The 26,059-nt window shown below is 51.2% G+C and overlaps 1 protein-coding gene across 1 annotated transcript in view; it reads right to left on the minus strand.

Annotated features, from left to right (window-relative positions):
- LOC119096881 (dual oxidase-like) overlaps positions 1-26,059 on the minus strand; it is a 49,284-nt gene that overhangs the window by 1,013 nt on the left and 22,212 nt on the right. Inside the window, 17 exon segments of the mRNA XM_037219866.1 lie at positions 286-441; positions 671-835; positions 1,185-1,369; positions 2,318-2,438; positions 2,440-2,482; positions 3,109-3,277; positions 3,582-3,906; positions 3,908-3,957; positions 4,366-4,529; positions 5,133-6,220; positions 6,561-6,762; positions 7,110-7,345; positions 8,074-8,283; positions 15,627-15,744; positions 16,616-16,734; positions 19,970-20,136; positions 25,690-25,891. Of these exon segments, the coding sequence (XP_037075761.1) occupies positions 286-441; positions 671-835; positions 1,185-1,369; positions 2,318-2,438; positions 2,440-2,482; positions 3,109-3,277; positions 3,582-3,906; positions 3,908-3,957; positions 4,366-4,529; positions 5,133-6,220; positions 6,561-6,762; positions 7,110-7,345; positions 8,074-8,283; positions 15,627-15,744; positions 16,616-16,734; positions 19,970-20,136; positions 25,690-25,891 (3,720 nt within the window).

Genomic DNA, 26,059 nt, shown 5'->3' on the forward strand with positions numbered 1-26,059 from the left:
GTCGTGATCATATCACCTTAGCCAGAGTTCTGTCTGTGAACTTGACGCTTACGTGCGCTCGTGGTTAACCTAACAGCAAACGTCTGTCAAGAGAAGTAAGGAGATGTAAAACGCTGTATTTCAGAAACGAAACGCACACCAGATCGGTGGCTACTGCCTTCTTGCTGACAACACTATATTAGACGCTTTATTTTTCTGCCGCATCATTTTTAAACTGAAAGCGTCCCGAATAAGGAAAAACGTAACCTGTTATCAGTAAAAATAACAAAGTTTCAGCTTTCTTACCAACATAGTGGTCCGAAGGTCGAACTTGTGGAAGAACTGCGTGATGAAGATGTGCATCTCCAGGACTTGAGTGACGTCCTTTTTCTCTACGTCTCGGAGCACATCGATAAACCACTCGAAGCTCTTGTGGGAAGGACATATCCAAAGGAAGTACACCTGCAACATGTATCCAAGATAATCAGTGTCATGTGCTAGCCACCAGATCGTGTGGCTATAACCCCTTGCTTAGTCTACGGTTCTGCGATGACGAAGCAAATTATTCCCGGCCTGGGACAGTCGCCCCCCTTCCCACGTACGGGGCAGCTGCCCCTCCCACTACTAGCAGCGACCGCCTCCGCCCTGGCAGCTGTAGCCGCCCACGTGCCGGAGCGGCACGAGCCCCCACCTTCTTGCAAGAGACGCCCGAGTAGCGGTTGGTGGACGTGCCGAACACCAGGTCGTTGAGGATGGAGGCGTACGGGGTGACGCCGATGCCGCCGCCCACCATCACGGCGACCTCGAACTTGTACCAATCCTGGTTGCCGCCGCCAAACGGCCCCTCCAGACGGATCTGGGGGAGGGTCGGGCTGCCGACTGTTCTGGTGCCGCGCGGCGGAGCCAAACACGGTCCGCGCAATCGCAAGATGGGCAAAACACGAAGATTCCTGGGCTCTACTGTGCGCGCTGCTGGCTAAAGACTGCTCGTAAACAAATGACGACACGTCTAAAGCATTTCGCCACAGTCAGCAACCAGCAAGAGACGTAATTTTACCCGTTGTATGCCTTCGATACCTTTCCACGCTTAGTAAGTAGTTAAACATTAGCATTATGCTTTCGTCACACACCAAACATTACCGAGATGGCTGATACATGCCAAACTACAACCAGGAGACACAGCACAGCCGCTGTCGGGGTCTCACCCTCGGCGTTTGTGCGTCCTCCTCGAGTACGTAGTTGAGGGGATCGAAGAAGTTCCTCAGCTTCCACGTCCAGGGTCCCTGAGCCTTGATGTGGCAGGAGAGGAAGTTCTCGTGCGGCGCCGAGGTCAGGGTGAAGCTGTGGTACTCATCGCCCACCGACGTGCAGGCCAGCCGCACCCACTCGCCTGAAACGAACGCCTGTGTTGCCGCACGTGTGTTTACCGATGTGGTAGTCTGTGGCCGCCTCGGACTGGGAGAAGTTCGTATGGCGTGGCGTGGTCGTCGCGGTGTTGTGGACTTCGATGATTTATGACTGCGCTGGCGGAGATATAGCCAGGGGCTTCCCACGAAAGACTCCTACGTAAGATAAGTAATCTACATGTGGCCGTCAGTGGCGAAAACATGTGTGAAAAGGAATACACATTCGTGGTGATTTATCGAGACGTGTAACTCCAAGGTCAGCAGCTTCTCTATGGCAGGGACCGGGGCCAGTGAAAGTTGTTTGCGCTGGTTAGTGGGACCCGGACCTCTTGATCAGGCGGAATGTAAACACCGCGAGCGCAGGGCACATGCGGTCCGCGTTAAACACGACGGAACACTCCCCCGGCCTCTGAGACCGTTTCACATGCTGTGTGGACGGCCAGGCCAAGCATCGTGGGAAAACGTTGCCAGTCACCCTATAAAACAATTTCCCACGGCGAATCCAGCACAACGTCCATTAGCCGCAAACAGGGGTGCTCGCACATAGAAGTCCCGTGCGCACGTACCTCCCATCTTACCAAATTTATGACAGGTACTAAGATGTACTTAATTGAATGTTGGCATTCAGTACGAGGTAGACAGGCTACCATAAATGGAGGATATATCGTGCTATTTTAGGAAATGGAAGAAATTTTGCCCGTCTGCGTTGCGATAAGTTCGGTTTTTAGTGAAAGTGCATCGAGTTGGACCCCCCCCCCCCACACCTTGTAATGTCCTGCGCACGCCCCTGGCCACAAACATCGTCGTCACCATTATCACCGGACATCACACACCGTCGTCACCATATATCACCAGGCATCACACGCCGTCCCCTGATATTCTGCTGGCTACACGGGATTACGATGCCTGCTGACATCGACCCCTGCACTCACCCGAGTGGTATTGGAAGTTGGGCGGCCGGTAGAACTTCACTCGCAACACATCAGATGGCAGCAGCTCCGTCTCAATGATGTCCAGCTCCATGTATTTGGTTCGCAGGCTGATGATCCTGTCAAAGGTTGTAGACAACCGCCGGGCCGACGAAGAACATCCAGAACCTGGAACAACAACACCGTGCCCGTCCCTGAGCTTACAGCTTTGCGGAACGGTATCAGGAGAGCTGTTTCTCGCATTGCTCCTGATGACGATGAATAAACACGCGTTAATAAACACACACGAAATGTATATATATATATATATATATATATATATATATATATATATATATATATATATATATATGTGTGTGTGTGTGTGTGTGTGTGTGTGTGTGTGTGTGTGTGTGTGTGCACATATGCCTGTTTACATGCCGATATATGTAAATATGTGTATATACTTGCGTGTTTACATCTAGAAATACACACACACACACACACACACACACACACACATACACACACATATATATATATATATATATATATATATATATATATATATATATATATATATATATATATGTCTGCATTGATGGCGTCCGTTATTTTCACTTTATAAGACATTTTAGGGTTCATGGGTACCATTACACGTGAATGATTGGAACTTCAGAACAAGAAGCATTCCCTTAAAAAATCGGAGACTCCAAGCCACAGAATATTTCCGTGCACACTGGTGCAGAAGTGTCAGTGATCAACATCAGTCCTCGGCACGACAAGACGCCCTCACGGAGGCAGCAGTTCCGTACCTGGGTGCTCCAGTCAGGCGGGCCAGTCCGTGCACCAGGGACAAGATGTACAGCAGGTAGTATAGCGTGTGTGAGTACCAGAAATATTTGTAAGCCCGTTTCCTGACGAGCGGATGAGCAAAGATGAATATGATCATCACGATGATGTACAGAATGACGCCAGTCACTCCTGAAATAGCGAGAGAGGAAACAAAACATTAGGGGCAAATCCGGTTATGCCGATCATCTGCTGGTAGATATTTTGAATGGATTCAGCTGAGTTCCGATAAAATATGGTAAGACATCTGAAATAGCTTTCTCTTAATGGCAAAAAAGAGACGGACTATGGGACGACACCAAGGCAGGGGAAGCGTGGCGTACTGAATGTACATCATGATGCTGCTGGAATTACAGCTTTATTACCCACTATTTCGATGACCACAACGCCCATACCAAATACCGCGGAATTGTTGTCATATCGGTTGCACACGCACCGGTAAGTGTGCAGAAGAGCCAGTAGCCGATGCCAGGCCTGGCGTCGCTCTGGAACGTCATCTCCGTCATGAGACAGCGCAGGTTGTCCAAACTCTGGGTGGAGACGTGGTAGAAGTTCACCAGGTGGCCGACAGAGTGCAGCACCGTGAAAAAGAGCGCCGTGCATGCGACGATCTTATGGAACTGGATGTGAGAGTCGATGGGGATGTACTGCTGAATGGCGTAGTTCTTCATCATGGTCAGGATGTTCCTGGACATGGTCAGCAGCAGCAGGGAGTAGCAGAAAGAGAGGGAGGCGGCGGCACCGCGCGTGATGGAGATGCCCTACCCCCATCACGTGACGCAGGTCCGTGTGCTCGGCCAAAAACGAATAGTCTGCAACAGGAGAACTTGTGTTACGCGCCTCCTTGCAGCGTTGTAGCATGCTAAGGGTACGCACAAGGTAGCAAAACGTACGGTGAATATACGATTGTCACATTGCTGCTCCTTTGTGACATAGAAAACCCATTGCTTCTGTTGACCCAAAACAAGCTAAGCGGCGAAGCATCACCACACCGGCTAAGCATGGTGAATGGCAGATAAGTAAACAGGGAGAAGGTCTAATAATGCTGCGTACTAAGCGAATACGCTTATCACGATTTCCCAACCTATCACAGCTTGCAGAGGCTACTCTTCAATCTCGCTTTTTGCGAAAGTAACTCAGCTCCACACAATGGTAAGTGCTGACAATGGTACCTCGATGACAAATGCGAATAATCAAATAGCACCATAAATTACACTTACGTGCAAACCGCTCAACAAACAATGCTACGGTAATGACATAGAAGAGGAAGAGGTAGAAGATGTTCTGCCGGTTCTCCTCCAGGAAGGTCACCCAGCCGTCCCACCTCTTCCAGAACCAGTGCTCCCGTCTCTCATTAGACGAGTCCATCAGGAAGCTAGGCATCCTGAGGGCATGACAAACGGAATTGTCGGCTTTGCTGCTCGGAAAACGAGTGTTGCGTGCGTTCGCCCCAATCAGGAATGCTGATGGACCTGTTTGTTCAGATTACGGCATTCAGGCCCTTATAAAGCACGCGACTTACAGTCCCATCGATGCAAGTCATCCCAAGGCAAATTAGCCGGGCAACTTAGCTCGGCGTAACTCTTCAGGTGTTCGTGATCGCCATCATCATCGGCCGTGAGAAATATTCATGTTGCATAAGATACTTCGAGCACAAAAAATACACGCTTGGTTAGGAACCCAAACATACATCAAGAGTTGTTAGCTTGCCGGCACTTAAGTTCAGTACAAGGCGAGTCTAGGCGGCCGGAACTAATCGGTCGTGAAGCACGGCAACTCCCGGGTAGAGTCACAAAAGGCACTTTTCCTTGACATGTGACCGACTATGTGACAATGGATGGCCTCAGGAATACATTCCATCCTAGAAACATGCTTGTTACGAAGACACTGACTCCAACATCCCGGTAGGGTAATGCCGGTTCAATATATGTACGATATATGACAGATGTAGAAAAGGGTAGATCACCTTGCTATGAGTTTGATTTACCTGGCAATATTTGTCGATGTGTCAAGGAAGTTTTGTTTTGCGCCCTTGCAATCCAGTCCAATCGCCACTAGGTCACCCTTGAACTCCTTCATCAAGAGCTTAAAGTCGTCGTACGTCATGACGTCCTTGTCCTCCAGCCCGGCCGACAGGAACATGCCGTCGATGAGTTCATCGACTTGGGCGTCCGTCAGACTGTTGGTCTTGGCAATCTCGACCAAGGAGCGCAACATCTCGGACAGCTCGTCCTTGTCGATGGTGCCGTTGCGGTCGTTATCGCACATGTCGAAAATTATGCGCAGCTTGTTGTCGATGGTGCCGCGCGAGAACAGCTCCACGGTTTCGAGGAACTCCTGGAAGCTGATCTGCCCGTCGCCATCCTTGTCCACCACGTTGAACATCTTCTGCACGAACACCGAGTCGGCCTTCATGCCGAGCGCGCTGGCAAATTCACGCTTCGTGAGTGACGTGCGCATCACCATGATGATGTCGTTGGACACCTCCACCTTCTTCTCTCCCGGCTTCCTGCCGAACGACAGCGAATAGGCTTCGCGGAAGAAGTGCTCTAGCCGCTTCTGGCGACGCTCCTTGGTGTCGGCATTCTGCAGCATCTGCTCCTTGTAGGTGGACACCGTCTCTATCGACTTGTTGTGACCAGCCAGGAACTGCTCCAGCTTCGCCAGGAAGCGCTTGCGTAGGTTAACCGAGTCGAAGTCGAGCACGACGTCATGGTCGCCGGGCACGCGGACCAGGCACATGGGCTTGCCACGCACGTCGTCCGTCACCTCCACCACCACCGTCTCCACGCTGCCGAAGCGGGCCGTGCGCAGCTTGATACCCTTTCTGTTGACCGTGTGGAAGGCCACGTCCGGGCCGAACTTGATCTTGACGTTGCGCCGGTGGTTCTGGTGCAGCCACTCGGTGACGAACATCTTGTCCGTGGACCTGCCGTTGTTGTTCTCCTCCTGCTTCATGCGGTAGCGGCGGCGCGCCCTGTTCTGCAGCTTGACCACGCCGTAGGCGGCTCCCATGCACAGCAGCGGTACGGCAGCCAGGAAGATGCAGGCGTAGATGTACGTTACCTCGTTGCCCTGCGACAGACGGACAGTCAGAGCGGCGGGCTCTGCTGGAGAAACCAGCTTTTGCCATATGCCGGCACAAAAAGACACGGCCTTGTTGTACGCTGCTTAAATATTGCATGTACAAGAAACTGGACAAATACTGAACGCCATTCTGCATATTAATTATCTAAGTCGTGTCCCAAGTTTCCAAATACGAAAGCGTTCGCATCAAAATGCCTCCCATTAACCGCAATGCATCGTATTTCAATTCTTAACCTAAAATGCATCGTTTACTCATTTTGATTTGCTCCATCTTGTCACAGGAGCCAAAACCCGTCAGTTCGCTGGCAAGTGACGTCCTGCGCGTCACCTGGAAATAGTCGTGTCCGCCCAGCAGCCGGCACGGCTCCATCTTGCTGGCGTTGAGCTGCATTGGCTGCGGACACGGGTCGTCGGCCAAGTGGAAGAAGACGGTCTCCTGGAGGTCCCCGCTGCCGATGTCCGTGGTGGCCCGGATGATGTCGTAGAGGCGCACCCTCTTGACTGCCTCCACCTCCGTCTCCGTGAAGATGCTGTGGTGTGTGCAAGGCACGGTTAGGCAGGTTCGTCTTCAGCGTCCCAAATGCCAATACAGCAGAAATGTAGCTTCACTCGCGCGTGTGAGGATAATGCAGGCATGACAAATTTACTCACTTTTTGTGCATCAGTAGCCCATGTGTAGGCAGGAACGTTACTCCGCCGACTTATATGCGACGCACCTAGTTGGTGAAGGTGATTCGCAATATTCACACAGGTCGGTCGACCTGCTGATTTGACCCACCGAGCCCGGCCAACCGATGCCCAGATCTACATTCACTCGGCCCCCGATTACGGTACGTTCCCCCTCCACCCATGGCACTCCCGCCCATTCCCCGCTCACCCGTTCTCGGTGTTCTCGAACCAGAACCGGTCGGCGTCACGAAGTCTCTGGAACTGCTCCTTGATGATGGCACGGAAGAGCTGGCCAGGCCCGTCCCGGCTTTCCAGCATGCCCCCCACGTAGAGGTCAATGTTCATCATCTCGTCTCCGTAGGCGTCCATCAGCTTCTTGAATAGCTCGGGCCGCTCGCTGGCCAGCTCCGGGTTCACCTCGGTCAGATTCTTGATCATCGGCAGCTGCCGTGGGAAAGGCAAGGCAGGTGTCAGTGGCGCGAGACACTGGGAACGTTCGTGACGACCGCTCTTGCCAAGTGACGACAGCGCTCCGGTACTCCAGCGCGGAACGACACTCGCTATCCTCATTCATTCATCTCTCACAGGCATACTTGCTTTCGGTCATTCAAATTTCCGCGCGGAAGAAATGCCTTTAGAGGATCTATTGACCATCCCATTTGTCGCATGTGTGTAAATGTTGTGAATAAGCTCATGACATAGATTTCACTAACACATCATTGTCTGAAATTTCATTTTGATTCCATTCCCTGAAATGCCAGCAGATCGTCTTGAAGAAGATCGAGATGCTGATTTCTTTTCCCATCATCATAAGATGCGGGACAGGACATGACTCTTGTCCGGGCCATTTTGCGGAGAGTTGTTTGTATTTGTAATGACTGCGTAACGTGACCGATGGGACATAAAGCACGTTCTGCATAACTGGTAGAATGAAATTGAAAAACAAGGCACTTACACCACAACAGTAGTTTTGCAAGCCATCACTGCACCAACGACGGACTCAAAGACACAAGGGCTCATGTAACGCACCCGCAGATAAGAAAATCGACTCCAGCATCCCTAAATGTCTTCAAGTAGAGTAGAGGACGCCAAGAACAGAGTACCGTTCCAGGGTGAACCTTTCTGCCCCATCGGGGGGGGGGGGGATGAGGGGGTATGGGACGCGGGCTGACCTTGAAGCACTTGCGGACGGTGTTGTAGTCGGGCAGGCCGTTGTCCCGCCCGCGCATGATGTTGAGCGCGCCCAGGTCGCGGCGCGAGAACTCCATCGGTCCGAACAGCTTGTCGCGCACGTCCGAGCACAGCACGGCGTCCTCGCGCTCGGCGATCTGCGACGCCATGCCCATCAGCAGCTCCTCCACCGTGCTGTTCTCCAGCACGTCCTGCCGGCGGCGGAGGGGGGCAGCGGTCACGAGGGCGGACGCAGGCTGGCAGAGGCAGCGTCAACGCAGCCGGCGAGGTCACGGACACCTGGCGAGCTGACAGCACGTCAGGAGGGAGGGAAGCGGTGCAGGCCCAGGCTAACGCACTGTGAAGCTAGTTTGCGTTGAAAAGTCACCTGGGCCATCACGAGACTTTTGAATGCTTGCATCCCTGAGTTTAAACGGCACAGTTAATGAATGTCGTTATTTTTGCCTAGATCCATATCCTTGCAAAGAAACGTCTCGCTGAAACCAAACATCGAGGGATATTTAAAAGATTGCGTGCAATTTGTGCTGTCAGTTGGATGAATTAACACTCATAAATCCGCTTTTTATTAGCGTAACACCAAGATAAGTGCATGATCAAACTATCTCATTCATCAAGTTGGCTATCCTCAAAGAAACAACTCAGTTTTTTTCATGCTCTGCGCAGTTTGTGTTGAGGATCAAAATGAGCGTCATAACATAAGCTCCTTAGATATGTGTCGATGGGGATGGGATAAATTCCTTAGATATGTATAGACCGTAGGACGCATGAAAATTGGCATTCAAATATCCTCGTCATTTATTTCACACAGACCAACTGCCGGCTTTAACATTGCACATCCGCGTGAGACTCGATTACCCGGATTTTAGTAGAACAGTCGATCCAATGTATCCTGTGCGGTCAGATGTTGGAAGCACCCAGAGGTGGCGAATGCGCCATAAAGGATACAAGGCAGCGCCGCCTTTTGATGTGCATGGTTGACGAGCATAATTCCAACACATTTCACTTAAAACATATTCGCTTCGGCAACTCCATCATCTAAGCATATTGGGCATTCTCCATCTGAAACGGTAGCCTGACACGTCTCGACGTAGATATCTTTCAACATTTTCTAGCACGGGTATAGAAACATTGGCCATGAATGTGGCGATCAGTTGGGAGCGTAACAGTCGAGCGGTTAGCGCCTTGGCTGCCACGTGGAGCCGCGGCGAGGAGTCATCTTACAGAAGTGGTTACTCCCTCACGCACCCTGTCCTACCCGACTTCGCCTCTCTTCCGGGGGTGGGTGGGTGGGTTTTATTGCTTATTACGTATTACTCGTCCGTTTCTCGGGTGCCTCGGTCAAGATTGGCCAGCAGGAGGAGGAGCCGCTGGCCGGGCCGGCCGGTCGCGACTCGTCCGGCGGCGAGGGGCCTGACGGCCACAAGGTGCTCATAGAGCCCATGGTTGAGCGCAAGGTCACCACCTTCGGCACGCCCGAGGCTCAGTGGAAGGCCCAGTTTTTTATATTCTACAAAATTCGGGAGGAAGGGTATCGATGCGCTGGCATCGAGGACGTTCGCCTGCCGGTGGAGATGACCGTGCCCAGCGCCCAGGTGGGTCGCATCATCGGCAAGAAGGGCCAGAAAGTGCGCGAGCCGCAGCGCTCCACCGGCACCGTGATAAAGCTGCCGCAGCAGCCTGAGGACGGCCTGGCGCCAGAGGAGGACGGTCGTGTACATGGTGGGGCCGTTCTACTCGGCGCAGTTGGCGCAGCGGCGGATTCGGGCGCTCGTGTCGCAGGGCGCGCCGCCGGCCGGCCGGCCGCCACCGCCGCGCGCCGCCGCCGGTTCGCCCGACGCTCCGCCGCCGCCGCCGCCGCCGCTCGTGTGAGCGGCGCCCCCGCCGCCGCCGCCGCCACCGCCCGCTTCTGACCAACCGCCTGGACCCAACCGCTGCCCGACCTTCTCTCAGCCATTCGTCTCCGCGCCCCGCTCTCTCTGGAGGTGACGCCTTGAAAACGCACGTGGTAACAGCGATCTCTCCGTCGTTTTCGGATGGTTTTCCCCAGATATATCAAAATGTTGCATTAAGATGTGAGATATTAAGTTTGAAATAATACAAAAAGCAAGTAACTTAGATAAGCCAGCGGTAATAGCCTTATTGCTCGCAAACAAAACAGGATAGTGGAGATATGGGCAGCTCATCTTTATCCCCATTGTCCTGGATTTTCCATGAGGAATAAGGCTTTTATTGCTATCTTACCTATTTGCATAATGTTCCTCGTAAAAGTGCTTACCAACTTAAGCAAGGAACTTCACTCAAAACTTCCCATCCGTCCGTCCCAATAGCCCGGTTAGAGCGACCGCCTGCCGATCTTCCCATCCGCGGCGGGGTGGGTTCGAGTCGCTCTAGGAACTCGCTATCGCCCGCCCCTGGCAGATGCGGCCTCCGCCCAGAGGCATCTGACAGAGGCAGCGGTCGCGCTTAAGGTCAGATGGCGTCAGAGGCGGGACGCTCCGTGCCGAGCTTCGCGGGACGATAAAATTTCGCCACCACGTTTCGCCGTTCATCTGGAATTGCACGATCAGATGGTAGAGGTCAGGGCTCACACAGCGAGCACTGCTCAGCGTGAGGCCTGATCCCAGCAATCCATCTATTCAAAAGGTAAGGATGAAACCTTTGAAAACCGTGCTACCTCACCAGCTTATTGTGATACGGTCTCGTCAAAAGTGTCGGCACGGCGTATGTGTGGAGACCTTTGCTCCTCGAAGCGGCCCTGTCTCTGAGAGATCTGCACCATCTTGTCTGGTGATTAAGGAAGCATGGAGCTCGTCTTGTCTGGTGATTACGAAAACATGGAGAGGTTATACAATGTGCATGATGGACATCACTGTTCTTGTCTGGAGGCAAGAGAGGGCAAAACCACAAAAGGTGAGCATTAAACCTATATTAATTTACCGCAAAAAGTGGAGTATTATCAACTCAAATAATTTGTAAGTGTCGCCAATAGTGTGGTGGGATCTTAGGTCGAGGTCGAGTCCGGTCAAGTTACGTTATCAAACATTTTACTGTACATAACTTCCTTTCACCAAACATGAATATTGAATCTCAATGTAATCTAGGGCGAAGATCATGAAAGGTTGCGAAATGAGTTTCGGTGATATCATCTTACCCTTTATAAGTCATAAGGTATTCGTGGACTGGGGTAAGTTTCATTCTGTTACTACATGAAGAGCTATGCAGAGACGACGAAACCACAATTTGAAATCATTTGGCCTGACATTTCAGCCGTACAAGACGGCGTAACTAAGCCCGAAAAGCTCACAGAGAGCACACAGATGTTGCGGTGGTTGGAGAAACTTCCCTGTAATATGTACGTCAAATTCATTCAAAACCCTATGTTACCTATTTTTGTGTGATAGGTTCAGGTCCGTTACCTGGAATTTCGGGTTTAATTTACGCTAAAATGTACATAAAATCGGACGATCCTGCGCACTCCCGCAGGCCTTGAATAATTTGACAAAACTCGACGTTTCAAGCTACGCTCAAGCTCACTCGTGACCACGGGCAAAACTTGGGACATTGAGGTTCGTCAATATAGCAAATGATTTCTTCATAATGTCCGTTCAGCCAATACCTCCTGATATACGGAGGGTCGGAAAAGCTTTAAGCTCCAAACCAAACCAACGTGCCATGGGGCACTTTGTAGCCATCCCTCTGAATTGATAGTGGTTTTGAAACCCACCTGCTAGTGGTCTCACCACGACAGGAGTAAAAATGCTCACTGAATTTAAAGACCGCAATGTTGCAACAATACGCTAGTTCTATCACCACCCCACTAGCACTAGCACGTCCCTAACCGTGAACTTCTCAATCACAACCACGCCGAAGCCGAACATACATCGCGCGGTTAATTGTCATGGCTCGGGCCGATCATATCATTCGCCTGCCCGTCAGTCCGTGATTGAGAGCCGGCGGGGTCGCGGTCATCGCTGTACAAGCCAGCACTCCAACGCCGGTCGTTTGGGGCTGGTCAATCACCATCGATTCTCAGAGCTGCGGTGGAAACCCTGCCGTCGGAGATGCCATCCGTTCCACCGCCATATGAGCCGTGTGAGATCGATTGTTTTTCTCGGTAAGGTCATACGAGATAGCACCAGCTAGCCTGCGTGACGGCTACAGGGAGACTGGCTATTTCACGTGCTGATAAGCCGAAACATCAGCGGAGACAGCCTTAAAAGATTGTGGTAACTGTAAGACAGCTCAGGAAAGGTCACATTGATTTAGTTTCTCTCAAGTCGTGTTTAAACCAGGATGCAGTAATTCCCATCCAAGGCCTTTTTAACTGCTGCTAAGACCCCATGGTGAAACTCATCCTTTTCCTCAAAATATGCTCTTATCATCTGTCATGCTAAACCTCCTCTTGCACCGACGTGACTATAGAAGTGGTTGCGGGGGAGAAACAGATGATATATATATATATATAATATATATATATATGTATATACATATACATATATAAATATGTAAGTATATATACTAATGACGTGTACATGCATATACATATATGCATATATATATATATATATATATATATATATATATATATATATTTCATTCTTGTTTCTAATCTATACTGTGGGCACTACGGTAATCTTATCCGATATTCTGCTGACTTCAGCCATGCTCAGGAGCGCGCTTCAAAACGTAGAATCTCATTTAACATCTAGGCTGTCGCTTTTGATATAAAGAGCATCGCATGTTAGCACGGATGCAGGAGATATGCCAGCTTGAGTATGGACACACAAACTTTCTTTACAAGATATAACACATGGTCACCGAACACGACAGCGATGAACACTTTTAACATCACGGCAATCCAGTATTTGAAGCGTCCACTAGCATAATTGCAATCCAAACCTTCTTCAGGAAGACGCGTTACAGTCAAGTAATCGCATCTGCATTTGCTTTTTATAGCCGCAACAAAAAATGAGCAGAAGCGTCACCACGGGCAGATTTGTGGGCTAGCTTAACCCCAATCACAAAAGTGGGACTCACGGTCGATGCACGTCCGGCTAGTTTGTGGCTGGGGCGTGGAGGCGGACTTGGTGTAAGAGAGCGGTTCAGTATGACACGAATGGTACGGAAATAGTTCAAATACGCCAAGAACGGCGAAAACGGGACTTTCCGACTCTTGAAGTGAACTAGCATTCAAATGATGTGCCACATCTGAACCAGCGTACCGCCGGCTCGAAGACTGCAACGTCCGAAAAATCCGGCAGGTTTTCCTACCAAAAGTGCAGCTTTGCACAGCAGTCAGGCAAGCTGGAATTGTACATGTGTACCTATCTGCAAACACGTGAGTATTTTACGCTTCAATTGTGATATGCATTGAGGGGAAAAGGCCACTTTCAACATAACTTGAGTCAGCATTACAGCTGGTGTTAGACGCTAACTCTCACGCAGCGTATCGTCAGAGACTGTAACTCCTGCCATCAGCGTATGATTTTCACCTTATGAAAACTACAGTGTGGCTGTGGAAAACCGTTGCAACAGTCCTCACAACGCGTTGGGGAGATGTAAAAACCTGGATATAGTTCCTTCAACGCACCTCGGATACCTACAGGCTTGAGAATGGGCGATGAGCAAAAATTTAATTAGACCCAACCTAGATTACGTATGTTTCAAAGTTCGGTAGGCTAATAAAGTCATGAGTGTGCCAGCACCATGCAATTCACGATCGCTTTCACCGTTCTCGCAAAACTGACCATGCCACATACTTTTGAATCAAAGGCATGCCAATGGAACTATTCTATTCGTAATCTTCCAAATGCTAATGGGGACTTCACCCAGTTTTTTGCGTACGTCTTTGTTTAACCTTACAATTGGTCAGTAAGTCATTTGTCTGGCTCTGCTCTTGCTGCATCTAATTAGCGTGCTTACCTCCAAAAATGTCAGCACTACAAAGAGCGCACCTCATAAGTCAGTATCGCGGCAGTGGTCGCGGATTACGGGAAAATGCCAAGGACAGAGTCGTCCAGAATGCCTGGTTCCCACATCATGTTGCCCAAGAGCACCCTACAACTGGACACGCCACCGATGGCTTAATAGAAAGCTGACACAGGTGTGATCTAGGGGTGATCTACGATACAAAACATGATCCAGTGGATGAGGAATATTCGCACACCTGATGTTCTGGTAAGGCGTGTGAAAAACGTCGCCGCATGACTGACGGTGGCCTCCCGGCCAGCCCACATCCCATCCCAGGCCTTGACCTACCGGGATGCGTCTTCGGTCGCAGCGCTGGCGTATCTTTGTCGTTGGCTGGGCATACTTAACTCGAGAATACAACAATACTCGAGCAAGGACTATGACAGACAGATAAGGCGAAATTAAGTGCAACAGCACGGCTCCGCATTTCATGCTGGGCAAATACAGTACCACGTCGTCGTGCAAGCATGTTAAGATATTGGCAAAATGGGTCCAAGTGGAAGTCCCATGTATATATATATATATATATATATATATTTATTTATTTATGTATATTTATATATACATATATGTATATGCATTTATATCTTTTTGATAGCAGATACCTCTTCGATATCAGTGCTATCTGTAATCAAGCGCTATCCATACGCTGTAGGTCACATGTGCTTCCATAGTATGTAAAATTTGAAAATACGATCCCAAAAACTCCCGTTCAATACAAACAAGCTGATTGCGATATTAATTGTTTTCACCCTCTGCATCATATTTACCGATCGAACGAACAATACAAGTGTGTTTTTACCCCTGGGTTGATACTCTTGAATATACCAAGAATGTGAACCCTGGGAGGAGGGTTTCTGGGTTTCTCTGTATACGTTTCTGGGTTTTTCTGTACACGTTTTAAGAAACTGTAGTTCACAACCTGCACTAAATTTAAACTTCAGACTGGTGAAATCAGCTCAGCATATCTTGTGATTGCAGGGGGATCAAACTGACCCCAACGCAAAGTCCAAAATATAATGGGCTGTTACTGCTCCCAGGATCTTATCCTGACCTTGGCGATGTTTTCCTTGCATTGTACGCCCCGAGGGGCCCAGACTGTCTGTGTACGCAATGCTTTCGACAACGGCCTAAAGTGAGGTAGCTTAACTTTTCCCATTGTCACACCGCTGTGCAACAAGTTTCTTGTATATATATATATATATATATATATATATATATATATATATTCTGTGTTGTTACGATAAACAAATGACGGCGTGAAGATTCCTGCTTAACAAAGTCAAACGTAGGTACAATGCACTTGTCACGCTAATCGTCGAAAGTTGACGAGACGTAGTGCATGCATTGATCTGGAAGAAAAGATCGCTCCCCTCCCTTTCACGCCTCAAAAGATTTCAGTCAGTTTTCCGCACCACACACTGCTCACTGGCAACGCCCGACCCGTTGGGTGTGCGGCGGCGAGCCCTGCACCCGGGCCGATGGCACCTCCGCCAGCCGGCGGCGCGTCCGGCCGCCCGCCACGCGTCCGACCCCCGGGCGCGCGCGCGCGCCACGTACTCACGTTCGAGTCCCACCAGGTGGCGCAGAGCCGGAGCGCCAGGTCACCGCTCACCGTCCGCTTGTAGTTGCACTGGCTGTCCCGGCGGTACAGGCCGGGCGGGATCATCGAGTGGCCGAACCTGCGGGTCACGGCGGCTAGGTCAGCGCGCCGCCTCTCCGGGAGCTGGCGACGGACGGATGGCTGACTGCTTGTAGGAAAGCGGCCGAGCACCAAGTGATTACTTGCTAACGCTTCCGGCAAGACAACACATGAACACCATGCAGGGAAAGACAAGTCCATTCAGGCAGATGTCTTCAGACGGGAAGGTTCCTCACTGAACCTGAACCGTGCCCTACACGAGAGCATTCCTTTGCATGTGACACCGTAGTTTTTCCCGACAATTTTACTCTCTTATGTAGGACTTATTCCGCGTTGGGTTTGAGAATCCCTGATTCGTGATGCGTTTTTAGATATCATCCGTCACAATAACATAACGACGCCAGTACTCATTGTCCACATTGGACATCGTGGTGAAGTGAATTTGACTATTTTATTGCATATATATATATATATATATATATATATATATATATATATATATATATATATATATATATATATATATGTATCTACATCTATATATATATATATATATATTGTGTGTGTGTGTGTGTGTGTGTGTGTGTGTGTGTGTGTGTGTGTGCGTGTGTGTGTGTGTGTGTGTGTGTGTGTGTGTGTGTGTGTGTGTGTGTGTGTGTGTGTGTGTGTGTGTGTGTGTGTGTGTGTGTGTGTGTGTGTGTGTGTGTGTGTGTGTGTGTGTGTGTGTGTGTGTGTGTTTAATATATACATATTACGTATAATACCTGTTGACTCACATACAAACAAGCCAGGTTTATTCGAGCGGTACGGTTTTGCGCTAGGGCGTATTTCGCCACTGGTCGATATAGATTCGCAGCTATATCGATTCCATCAACGGCGTGACGCGGGTGGTATAGCGGTATGGGTCTGACCTGAAGGCGGCCGACTGGAACACGTGGCTGATGCCCGGGTGGACGTCCGGCCTGTAGCCCTTGTAGGGGTCCACGGTGTCGCCCAGGAAGGCCGGCAGGTACTCGTACATGATGACGTTCTGCGGAGACAAACGCCAGTCAACAAAGGCGTCGCTGGCACGTCATTACATACGACAATGTATGCGGAGTCGTGACCAGGACTTCCAGTCGGCCTGTCGTCAGTGCACTGATAAAGCCCAGCTGAGGGACAGGATAAGAGGCAGATTTCTCAGCTGCCCAGCTTTAGAGTACACAAGTGAGTGCTGTTGTTTTCTGTGGTTGAACGGATCAAACCCCGTTCCCCTCTCTCCACCTTTTCGACGTCCCTTCTGGCCTAGTTGGTACGATGAGTACGTCACATTAATTAGAGCGCACCCCACCCACTTGACGTCATTGCAATCATGATGAACGGACGAGGGTCGCGGAAAAACCCAGATGCACGCCATGACACCGAGATGTAACGTAGCAGTACTCCCGCCCTGCCGCTCGGCAGGCGTGCAACCACCTGCGCGCCAGAAATAGCTCAGCTGCGGAACACAGGACGTGATCGCCTTCATAACGGTGTATTGGGCGGGATCGGAGGCTGCTAGTTTAGCCTGATGAGAGAAACTCGGAATCCAGTCAGCTCGACGAGCATCCATTATCTCGCATCCGCTGAAACGTTTTACTATTTCCAGTCATTGGATGGGGACTATTACGCCATCAGGTCAAGCGTTTTAGGGCTCTGCTAGCCGACGCGCGGGCACCGCTCGGCTGCCTGCGGCGGTCCGGACCGCAGCTGGCGCCAGTGGCACTTGATTAGCCCAATTGTCGCATTGATGGACGCGGTGACAAAGCTATGGCACAATTTTATTCTGCGCCAGCTTCACTTTAGGCCCTCTTTGTCGTGCCGACATACATGCCGATCACGTTATGCTCCTCAGAGCATCAACATCGTTGTTCTAGTCAATCACAGAAAAGTAATGAATCCTTTCATCGACTTTAATGCCAGGGTGATTTTGCCACGCGCGCGCCGGCGAGTTCTTCGCTCGACAGTTCTCGAACCCCGCTAACTTCCGGTCGCGACCCCGCACGGGGCCAAGACGCTTTCCGGCTGCAGGCACTCGGGCTGATGACGAGAACCACTGGAGAGTCGGGCTGAAGCCGGCTCTGCCGCCAGCACCATCTGTCTGATCGATCTCAGCAGCGAACAAAGCGGCGGTTGCTATCCAAAAGGTCAAGGGGTTTGCTGATGACCTCTGACAGATCATCTCAGGCCCTGGCTCGTGAGTTGGTTTCAAAGTTCCCGGGATTTCTGGACAACAGGCTGCCGTTGCTGTTTGATTAAATCCACAGAAGGTTGGTTATGTTTAAAGGGAATGTTTCACCTTTTACCATATTGAAGCAGGCATCAGATATGACGGCATAATCTCACTTCTAACTGTTCGTATACTCCTTGATGGGAAAGACTAGTTTAGACAGCACAGTTTCTCTGCTTAGTGAATGGGCTCCTCAATACATCATTGTTTGATTACGTCATCGTACCTAGCACAGCATTGATTGAGAGGTAATTGACGGCTGCTGCGTTTGGAAATTGTACACACGAACGTCAGATATGAACGACTCGACAGCTATATTTGTCTTGGTATTGACTGCCGTAAGGCTAATGGAATGGCAGAATTTGAATGACGGTCTTATGGAGCAATGGATGCCTGGGTGACTCTGAAATAGTCTCCCAGAGAAATGCTGCTCATCTTCGCAGGCGTGTGGCTAAGAAACTAGAGGGGTTTAGTTCTTAAGAAGTGCACGGCTGTGAGTTGCACAAAATGAGCCTGAAGATTATTGCTTTAGTTTAAAACCCCATACAAATGTAGAACACTCCCTTTAAAGGGGAAAGAAGGCATTCACGCAAAAAGAAAAGTGGGCACACTTACGTCTGCGTGACAAATTATCTATGTAGATTTTGTATAAATGCAGTGCCATTCATTGTTTGGTTGTCAGCTGTTGGGACCAGTTTGCTCGCTGAGCACGGATTGCGCGATGAACGCTGATCTCACCAACGGAGAATGCCGTCTTACGGGATATTTTCACTTAACCTGACCGCCAAGTAGAACCGGGTATTTTCAAGGCCTTACAGAGGGTTTCGAAACGGTCGTCCGCTGCTAAAGCTTTCCTCGTTGTCGGGGAAAAACGACGCAGTTAATGGGAATGGACAATCAATGCGCAGGAATTGAACCTGCTTGGTGATGGGTCTCGAACCCACTGCGACTGCCCCGCCGTATGTTGGGGCTGGTGATCCGACCATTGTGCCACCGGGACCGAGAAACGCACGAGAAACGCACAACAATTGTCTGGTGCGAAGAACCAATCCGCATATAGAGCGCTGATTTATTATTGATATAAAGTCTAGTCTGATACTGAGATATCAGAGGTCTGAAATCAGAAGTCTGATATTAAAGCTGAGAGTCGAAGTAATTGAGGTGAGAAATTGTCGTTACTGTAAGAGATGGTGAGAAACATCGCTGCCAGGGCGCGCCCATCTCACCCTGGACGCGGCGGCAGGGCGATGTGAGCACTGAACGCGCTAGTGAGCAAAAACCTATCTTCCGAACCGCCAGCGCAAGGAGAAGGTTCGGGTTATTGCCGGGTCTGCGGTCGGCAGGCGGCGAGCGTCGCAAGGATGATTAGGCCATTGCTGGAATTTGTTGCAGCAGTGGAGATTCCCGGGAGAGGAGAGGTCTGCACCAAACCATGTCATTCTGGCATTTTGTATGCCTAGCTATTTTTCACACTCAACCTTGAGAAGGCTGGCCACAGAGTATGCCTTTGGAGTTACGTCCCTGACCGCTGGGATGGAAGACCGCTGCAAATGATCGCTTACGTGGGAAAGTACACTCCAAGACGTAAAGACAAACTGTGGGATAGAGAGTAATATAAATTCCTGGGTCTGTCATTCCCACGCTGCGAAAGCCAGGCCTGCTATAATGCGATGCGTTTCTGCACCAGCCCGACAAGCACCAGACACCCTGTATTCCGAACGCACCCTGTGTTCCCACGCAGACGAAGGACCCCTAGGACGCGGCGCACGAGATTTCTGCGCGGCCGAGTCCGGCACATGCGCCTGGGGACGAGTCACGAGACCTGCACGGACCTGGCGCCTGGGGACGAGTCCCGAGACCTGCACAGACCTGGCGCCTGGGGACGAGTCCCGAGACCTGCACGGACCTGGCGTCTGGGGACGAGTCCCGAGACCTGCACGGACCTGGCGCCTGGGGACGAGTCCCGAGACCTGCACGGACCTGACGCCTGGGGACGAGTCACGAGACCTGCACGGACCTGCAGTGTGGCGATGACGATGCGTCGGGCTCGCTGGAACACCTCCTCGTCACTCCAGTCCGGGTGCTCCTCCTGCGCACGCAGGGCCACCTTGTTGTGCCAGCGGAAGAAGAGGATGCCGAACGAGAGCAGCGCCGGGTTCTGATTGGTCCGCTCGTCTCCCAGCACTGAAACGGGCACGTGGTGATTCTGATTGGTACCTTCGGCGCCCGACACTGCAGAGACGCGTGGTGAGTGGTTAGCTGGACTGTGGGCTTACGGAGGAATCTCAAGCAGACCAGTGGAGATCAGTCTTGTCCGTGGCCAGCATTGAATCCCACTGTTACCTGCTTCGAAAGTGAGCGTCGTGGCCCTAGACTGCATGCTGAACTGCGTATTCTCGGGTAGACTAACTTCGCCGGATAAGCATGATGGCGCAAGAGCCAGCAATATTTGAGATATTATTGAGCTGAGACATAGCTCACATGAACATATATTATTCTGACCAGCTGGTTTTACTAAATCGAACTTTCCCGGACAATCCCTATGCCGTCCTCAGCTTTGATCAATGATGGCCCGGCACAAGGTTATCAGCCTAGATTTGATTATACCGGGACCGATCATATCATTCCGGCCGGATCACTACATAAAATGTATTTTTTGAACCACCTTGTTTTCCCTAACGCAGCCTTGATGAATAGTAAGACAATGTTATGGCAGTGATATGACTAATATGGCTTTCGTGACGGCACTCGTCACTGTCACTCGCTAACGTTGACACATTGACACTCCTGACTGGCGAAGCCTGGTGAATGGACAAAGATTATCCCGACAGCTCCCGTTCAATAAAAACAACCTGGCTGAATAACACATTTTGACCGTAGCCGGCAACTCTAACCGCCCAGTGATGTGCTGTGACGTCAGAGATAAGCAGCGGAACATCCGTTTTGGACGTCCTGATGATGCACTGCAAGCAATGCATCGGACGTGGACATGACCATGGCTCAGATACTCGGAGCCCCGAGCAATTTGCGGCTAGACGTGCATGCGATGAATGCTGATGATGCGCCGCACTCTGGGTTAATTGGCAGGTGCATCCCACACAGAGGTGATAAAAACTGCCAGTTTGATGGCGCTCGGGAAGGATGAGGCGATTGAATATCGTAACTCTTACCGAACAGCCGGCGCATTATCAGATCTTACGCCACGCGAGAGGTAAACGCAAGGTTGTATTACGACCAGCGCTGAAAAAGAATTAAAGTTTATGCCGGGGACGAAAGAACAGAGAGCAGGCTTGATGCCCTAGCCGTCTTTACGGCATCTTGACGCTGGGAATTGGAGAACGGAAGCCCGAGATGAAGACATCGTGCTGACAAGATCACAGGGGGTTCTGATGGTACGCGCGGTTATCTCCGTGCCGCCTCTGGTCACCAAATGACGGGTTGGGCCAATAAACTCAACCTCCCCACACAGCACGATGCCGTGGGTTTGTTTGCGCTGCGCTCATTGGCATTGTCAGAAAATAAAAGGGCGCGATATAGTGCATCAGTTATGCCCCCGTATTGACTTAAGCTGCTCACACACGCATCCACCAATGCAGTTTATGTTTTGATGCGTACGTCGGCGGAGCCATGGCTAGCTAAAATTTGAGGACCTCAGACAAATTCACAGCTTATTTGACAATCCCTTGCCAAACTTAAGACCTATTAAAATGTCATCCAGTCACGAGCATTTAAATCTGAAACAACTCGTCGTCTTAACCGTAATGTCTTCATGCGAGTCATCACTATTTCGACGAGTCCCTCCTCCCCCACCCCTCTATCTCCCAACAAGATAAGCTCTGAGGGAAAAACTTCCGCCTTTAACAGACGCGCAGCCGCCTGCAAGGCTTTCTGTAGCAGCATAGGCAACAGCTATCGACTGTGTACGCCATTTGGCTCATTTCCAAGGCGACGTTTGAGGACCGCCGTCGGCGAGGTGTGGGTCTGCACAGCTACTGCCGGGAATGCAGGGACCTTGGCCTAGGTGAAAGGCATCTAGGTTTATAACCCAGTAGGCATATGTAGCAAATTTAGTGTACTCTGCAGCAAATTAACTCGCTTATGGCCCATGGACTCTAAACGTGACCAGTTTAGAACGAATTACACGCTGTACTTACAGGTAGGCTTACGACATCGATATAAGTGAGTCAAGAACAAGCCTTTACCCTGTTCACCTCGACGCAAGTATGGCAATCTGAGTTTCCCTCGCATTGTCCAAGTGCATGATAGCGATTAACATTCCGTTTAAGTATGCCTGATTGCTTGATACTGATCATCCTGAGGCACGAGACATCAAGCCTCATGATTGGATGGCAGGGGCAGATGAGCCGCGTGCAGAGCACGGCACGGAAATACGCCTCTCCAATCCGAGCCTCGCCAAAGACCAAATGAAAACACATGCATGCACCTGCAATGTCAATGTTTGGGTTTTGGGTTCAGAAGGAACACACAGGCCCGCCTTGGGGCAGACTCAGAACCCAAACACGCGATGCAAACCGTTCGGATGGTTCAGCACGAGTATGGCCTCGACATCAGCTTATGGGCATTGCCACACTAACGAACAGCACGTCCCACCCAATGCTCAATGCCCTCCGTCCCATCATGTCACCGTATCGATTCCGGCAGAACTTTCTTTCAATGCACATGTGGTCCGCTTAATCACCAAGAGCCATAAACACAAAGCCAAACAATGCCCCAGCGATGCTGCGGCAACAGCGTGCTGTTGAGTCTCGTCGCAAGGGTGTGAATGTCGTGACCGGCGAGGCATTGGACTTGTCAGCGTCCCGTGTTCAATTGCCGCACCGCTCGTAACCCACCGCCGTGGAGTACTCCCACAGCGTATCCCCTGCCGTGAACACCGACACAGAGGCAGTGACGCCGAAAAACGGGGCAGCTGTTCACGGCGGTAAATACCAGCCTCGTGCAGCATCTGACGTGTTGTTGCATGTTTCATTTTGCACGATAAGGAATGCGGAAAACGCCCCACATAGCTCACCGACGCCTGGGAAGTTCATGATTAACACAGCACGTCTTGACGACGGCCACTCTGGCCAGAGGCTGGCCATGACCGCGTCAGACGGCCACATCTAGCGTCATGCACCAAGGCGAGTGATAGATTTCACTGCGCCGCTCCCTGTTATCGATGGGAGCGCGAGCTGCACGGGCGGCGTGTGAGACCTCGGCGGGCCGGGCCCTGGCCCAGTGCGCCCTGTGGCGCCGGTTTACGGCCACGCCGCCCTCGAGTCGGGCCCAGGCCTCGGCCGCGGCCGCCGGCTGCGCCAATCAGTGTGGATTGGTGGCGGGCCGGCTGGCCGGGCGCGCCCACCGGCGCGCGCGTCTGGGGTCGCCTCTGCGGCCGCGCAGGGGCGCCCCCGACCGGCCAACTGGGGCAAGGTCGGGGCCGAGTGGGGCGGCCCTCGCCGGCGACGACCCAGTGGCACTCGGCGCTGCTGGACAGCGGCTCGTCCCTCGGCCAGGCACGCCCATCAGGGCCGTGGAGAGGTTGCGGAGAACGCTGCGGAAGTGTTGAATGCAGTGTGGTAGATGTGGGTTCTGCAGGTGCTGCTTCGTTAACACAGCCCGTCGATAAATCAGTCTGAGCGAGCGGAATAAAAGGCGACGATGCTATCGCATTCATATCTCGCATCCAGTTGTATGCATCTAACAGGCTCAACCGGTATCAGCTGATAAGACACGAGTTGCAGTGATAAGGCGGTATCGATCACTGGGCACCAGTGTTCTGGCTCGCAAGAGACAGCATCATGGGCACCAGTGTTCTGGCTCGCAAGAGACAGCATCATGGGCACCAGTGTTCTGGCTCGCAAGAGACAGCATAATGGGCACCAGTGTTCTGGCTCGCAAGAGACAGCATCATGGGCACCAGTGTTCTGGCTCGCAAGAGACAGCATCATGGGCACCAGTGCTTCTGGCTCGCAAGAGACAGCATCACTGGTGCCCAGTGTTCTGGCTCGCATGAGACAGCATCATGACGCAAGGCCGCAGGCTCCGGTTAAGAGCCATGGAGCTTTCCAAGCGTGACCGGATGGGATAGGCATACCAGAACAGCACGGTGCAGTGCATATATATATATATATATATATATATATATATATATATATATATATATATATATATATAACTATGAGCCCAGTAGTAAGCACAATAACAGGCATTTTAGCAATCAGTTTTTGGGAGTACGTACAAGCGAGCTGGACTGATCGACCGGTGGATCTGTGAGTGCCCTATAGATGAGACGAAGAGGTGAGATAGAAAACATGATATTAGTGGGCCGCTGTCACCACATGGATAACACGCCGCTTGCTGTACAGTGACGGAAGTTCTTATGTAGTGAGCCTAATGCTTTTTGTTGTTGTACTTTTCGGGCGAACTGTATTGTTTCAGAGGGGCTAAACTTACTTCGTGACATGGGTCATAATGTCAGTGGATGAGAAACTTGCAACATATATTTCGCAATATGAGCCGTTTGCATGTATATCTCTTCGAGTATGTGCCGTTGATAAAAAATGTATCACTCCAACATAACATGCAATAGAGCCATAACTACTTGCAGGAAGCTTCGGCCAAGGTTTCGTCTTCGTCAGGCAATTTTCAATTCATTTGTTTCAATGCAGACCTAATTAATCAACGGTGATAACGAGCCAACTACTTCGCCTCTCGTTATGAGACTGAAACAAATGTACACCCGCTCCTCAAATTAATTCTGCTTCAGTTACTTGCAGTTCCCACGACCGTTCTATCTGATCAGTTTCTTGCAGATCACTGCCAATTTCGATTTGCCGTACGGTCTTCTCTGTTTGTAATGCATAGTTGACGCTCAACCGCTTGTGCGCGCCTTAGTCAGCACATCGTGTCACAAGGCGCCAGAGGAAAGCGCCGGTGCCTTCATGTCGGTCGTCTATCTGCAACTTTCATCTGCCGCATGCAGTTGTGGAACAGCAACGGCGGACCATTAATTGCGGACGCCGCGCGGGGTGAGGTGTCTGGCGGACTCGGCTGGCTGTGTGGTCGGGTGCGTGACCGAGCCCGCACGGGCCCGGTGCCCTGCCGCGCCCCAGAGCGAGGGCGCAGGCGCGGTGGCCCGTCCCCTCTCACCGCCCGCGGCCGCAGCAGAGGCGAGCCACTCCAAGTGTCCTCGAAATTCCGCGGGGAACGAGGGCCTAATGAGATCCAGCCTTCTTTTAGAAAGTGAGTGACGAACCCAACAGCGAGGCACGCTGTCTGTCTTTGTCAGCTGGGGGCGACCGTGTTGTTTTCGGCAACGGGTCTCGTGCCTCCCGCTGGCTTTTTACGAGCATTGATTGGCCGCAATCAACGGAAATGTTCGCACGATTTGGTTCCATGATGATTAAGAAAAATGGATCCGTGTGGAGATAATTGTGTGGTGGAGAACACTAATTATGTAATACCGTTACATGGCCCATGTCCACACGTAAACGAGGTGGTGTTAAATCTAGACCCTACCTTCCTCACTTGTCCTTGCCTTCCTGAGTTCCTAACCAGTCGAAGCCGTTTATTGCACTGCGCTATAAATGCTTATTATCTCAGCTGCCCGGATGAAATAGTACAGCTGCCTTAGAGGAGTTGTTGAACAACAACCCTGATTAAGTCCGATGCACTGTCTCAATGAGACAATGCGTCGTCCAGCCACACAAACAATAGAGACATGCCATAGGTACTCACAGTACATTCGCTCGGGCGAGAGCGTTTTGAACAGGTGGGGACTGGGCTTGTTCATGATGGGTACGCGCTCTTTGTTGCGTGGCGGCATGCCATTCTCGTCGGTGCGCAGCGTGCCGTTGCTGAAGGACCGCATGGTGTTGACCCAGGCCTCGCTGGTACTGTAGACGAAGCTGCCATCAATCCAGCTGGTCTTCGAGTTGATCTGTCGGGAGTGAGATCACAGGTAAGCCACCGGCCGGCCTAGCTGGAGAGTCGTTCTTTGCCCAACTGCTTATCCGCGCTGCCACACTCGCCTGTTGTAAGCCTGTGGCTTAGGGAGGGGGAGGGGAGGGGCTACTTACCTTACGCGCCTTAAGCGTCTTACTAGGCG

This window comes from Pollicipes pollicipes, unplaced genomic scaffold, assembly GCF_011947565.3.
Source record: "Pollicipes pollicipes isolate AB1234 unplaced genomic scaffold, Ppol_2.1 Scaffold_4295;HRSCAF=5057_pilon_pilon_pilon, whole genome shotgun sequence".
NCBI lineage: Eukaryota > Metazoa > Arthropoda > Thecostraca > Pollicipedomorpha > Pollicipedidae > Pollicipes > Pollicipes pollicipes.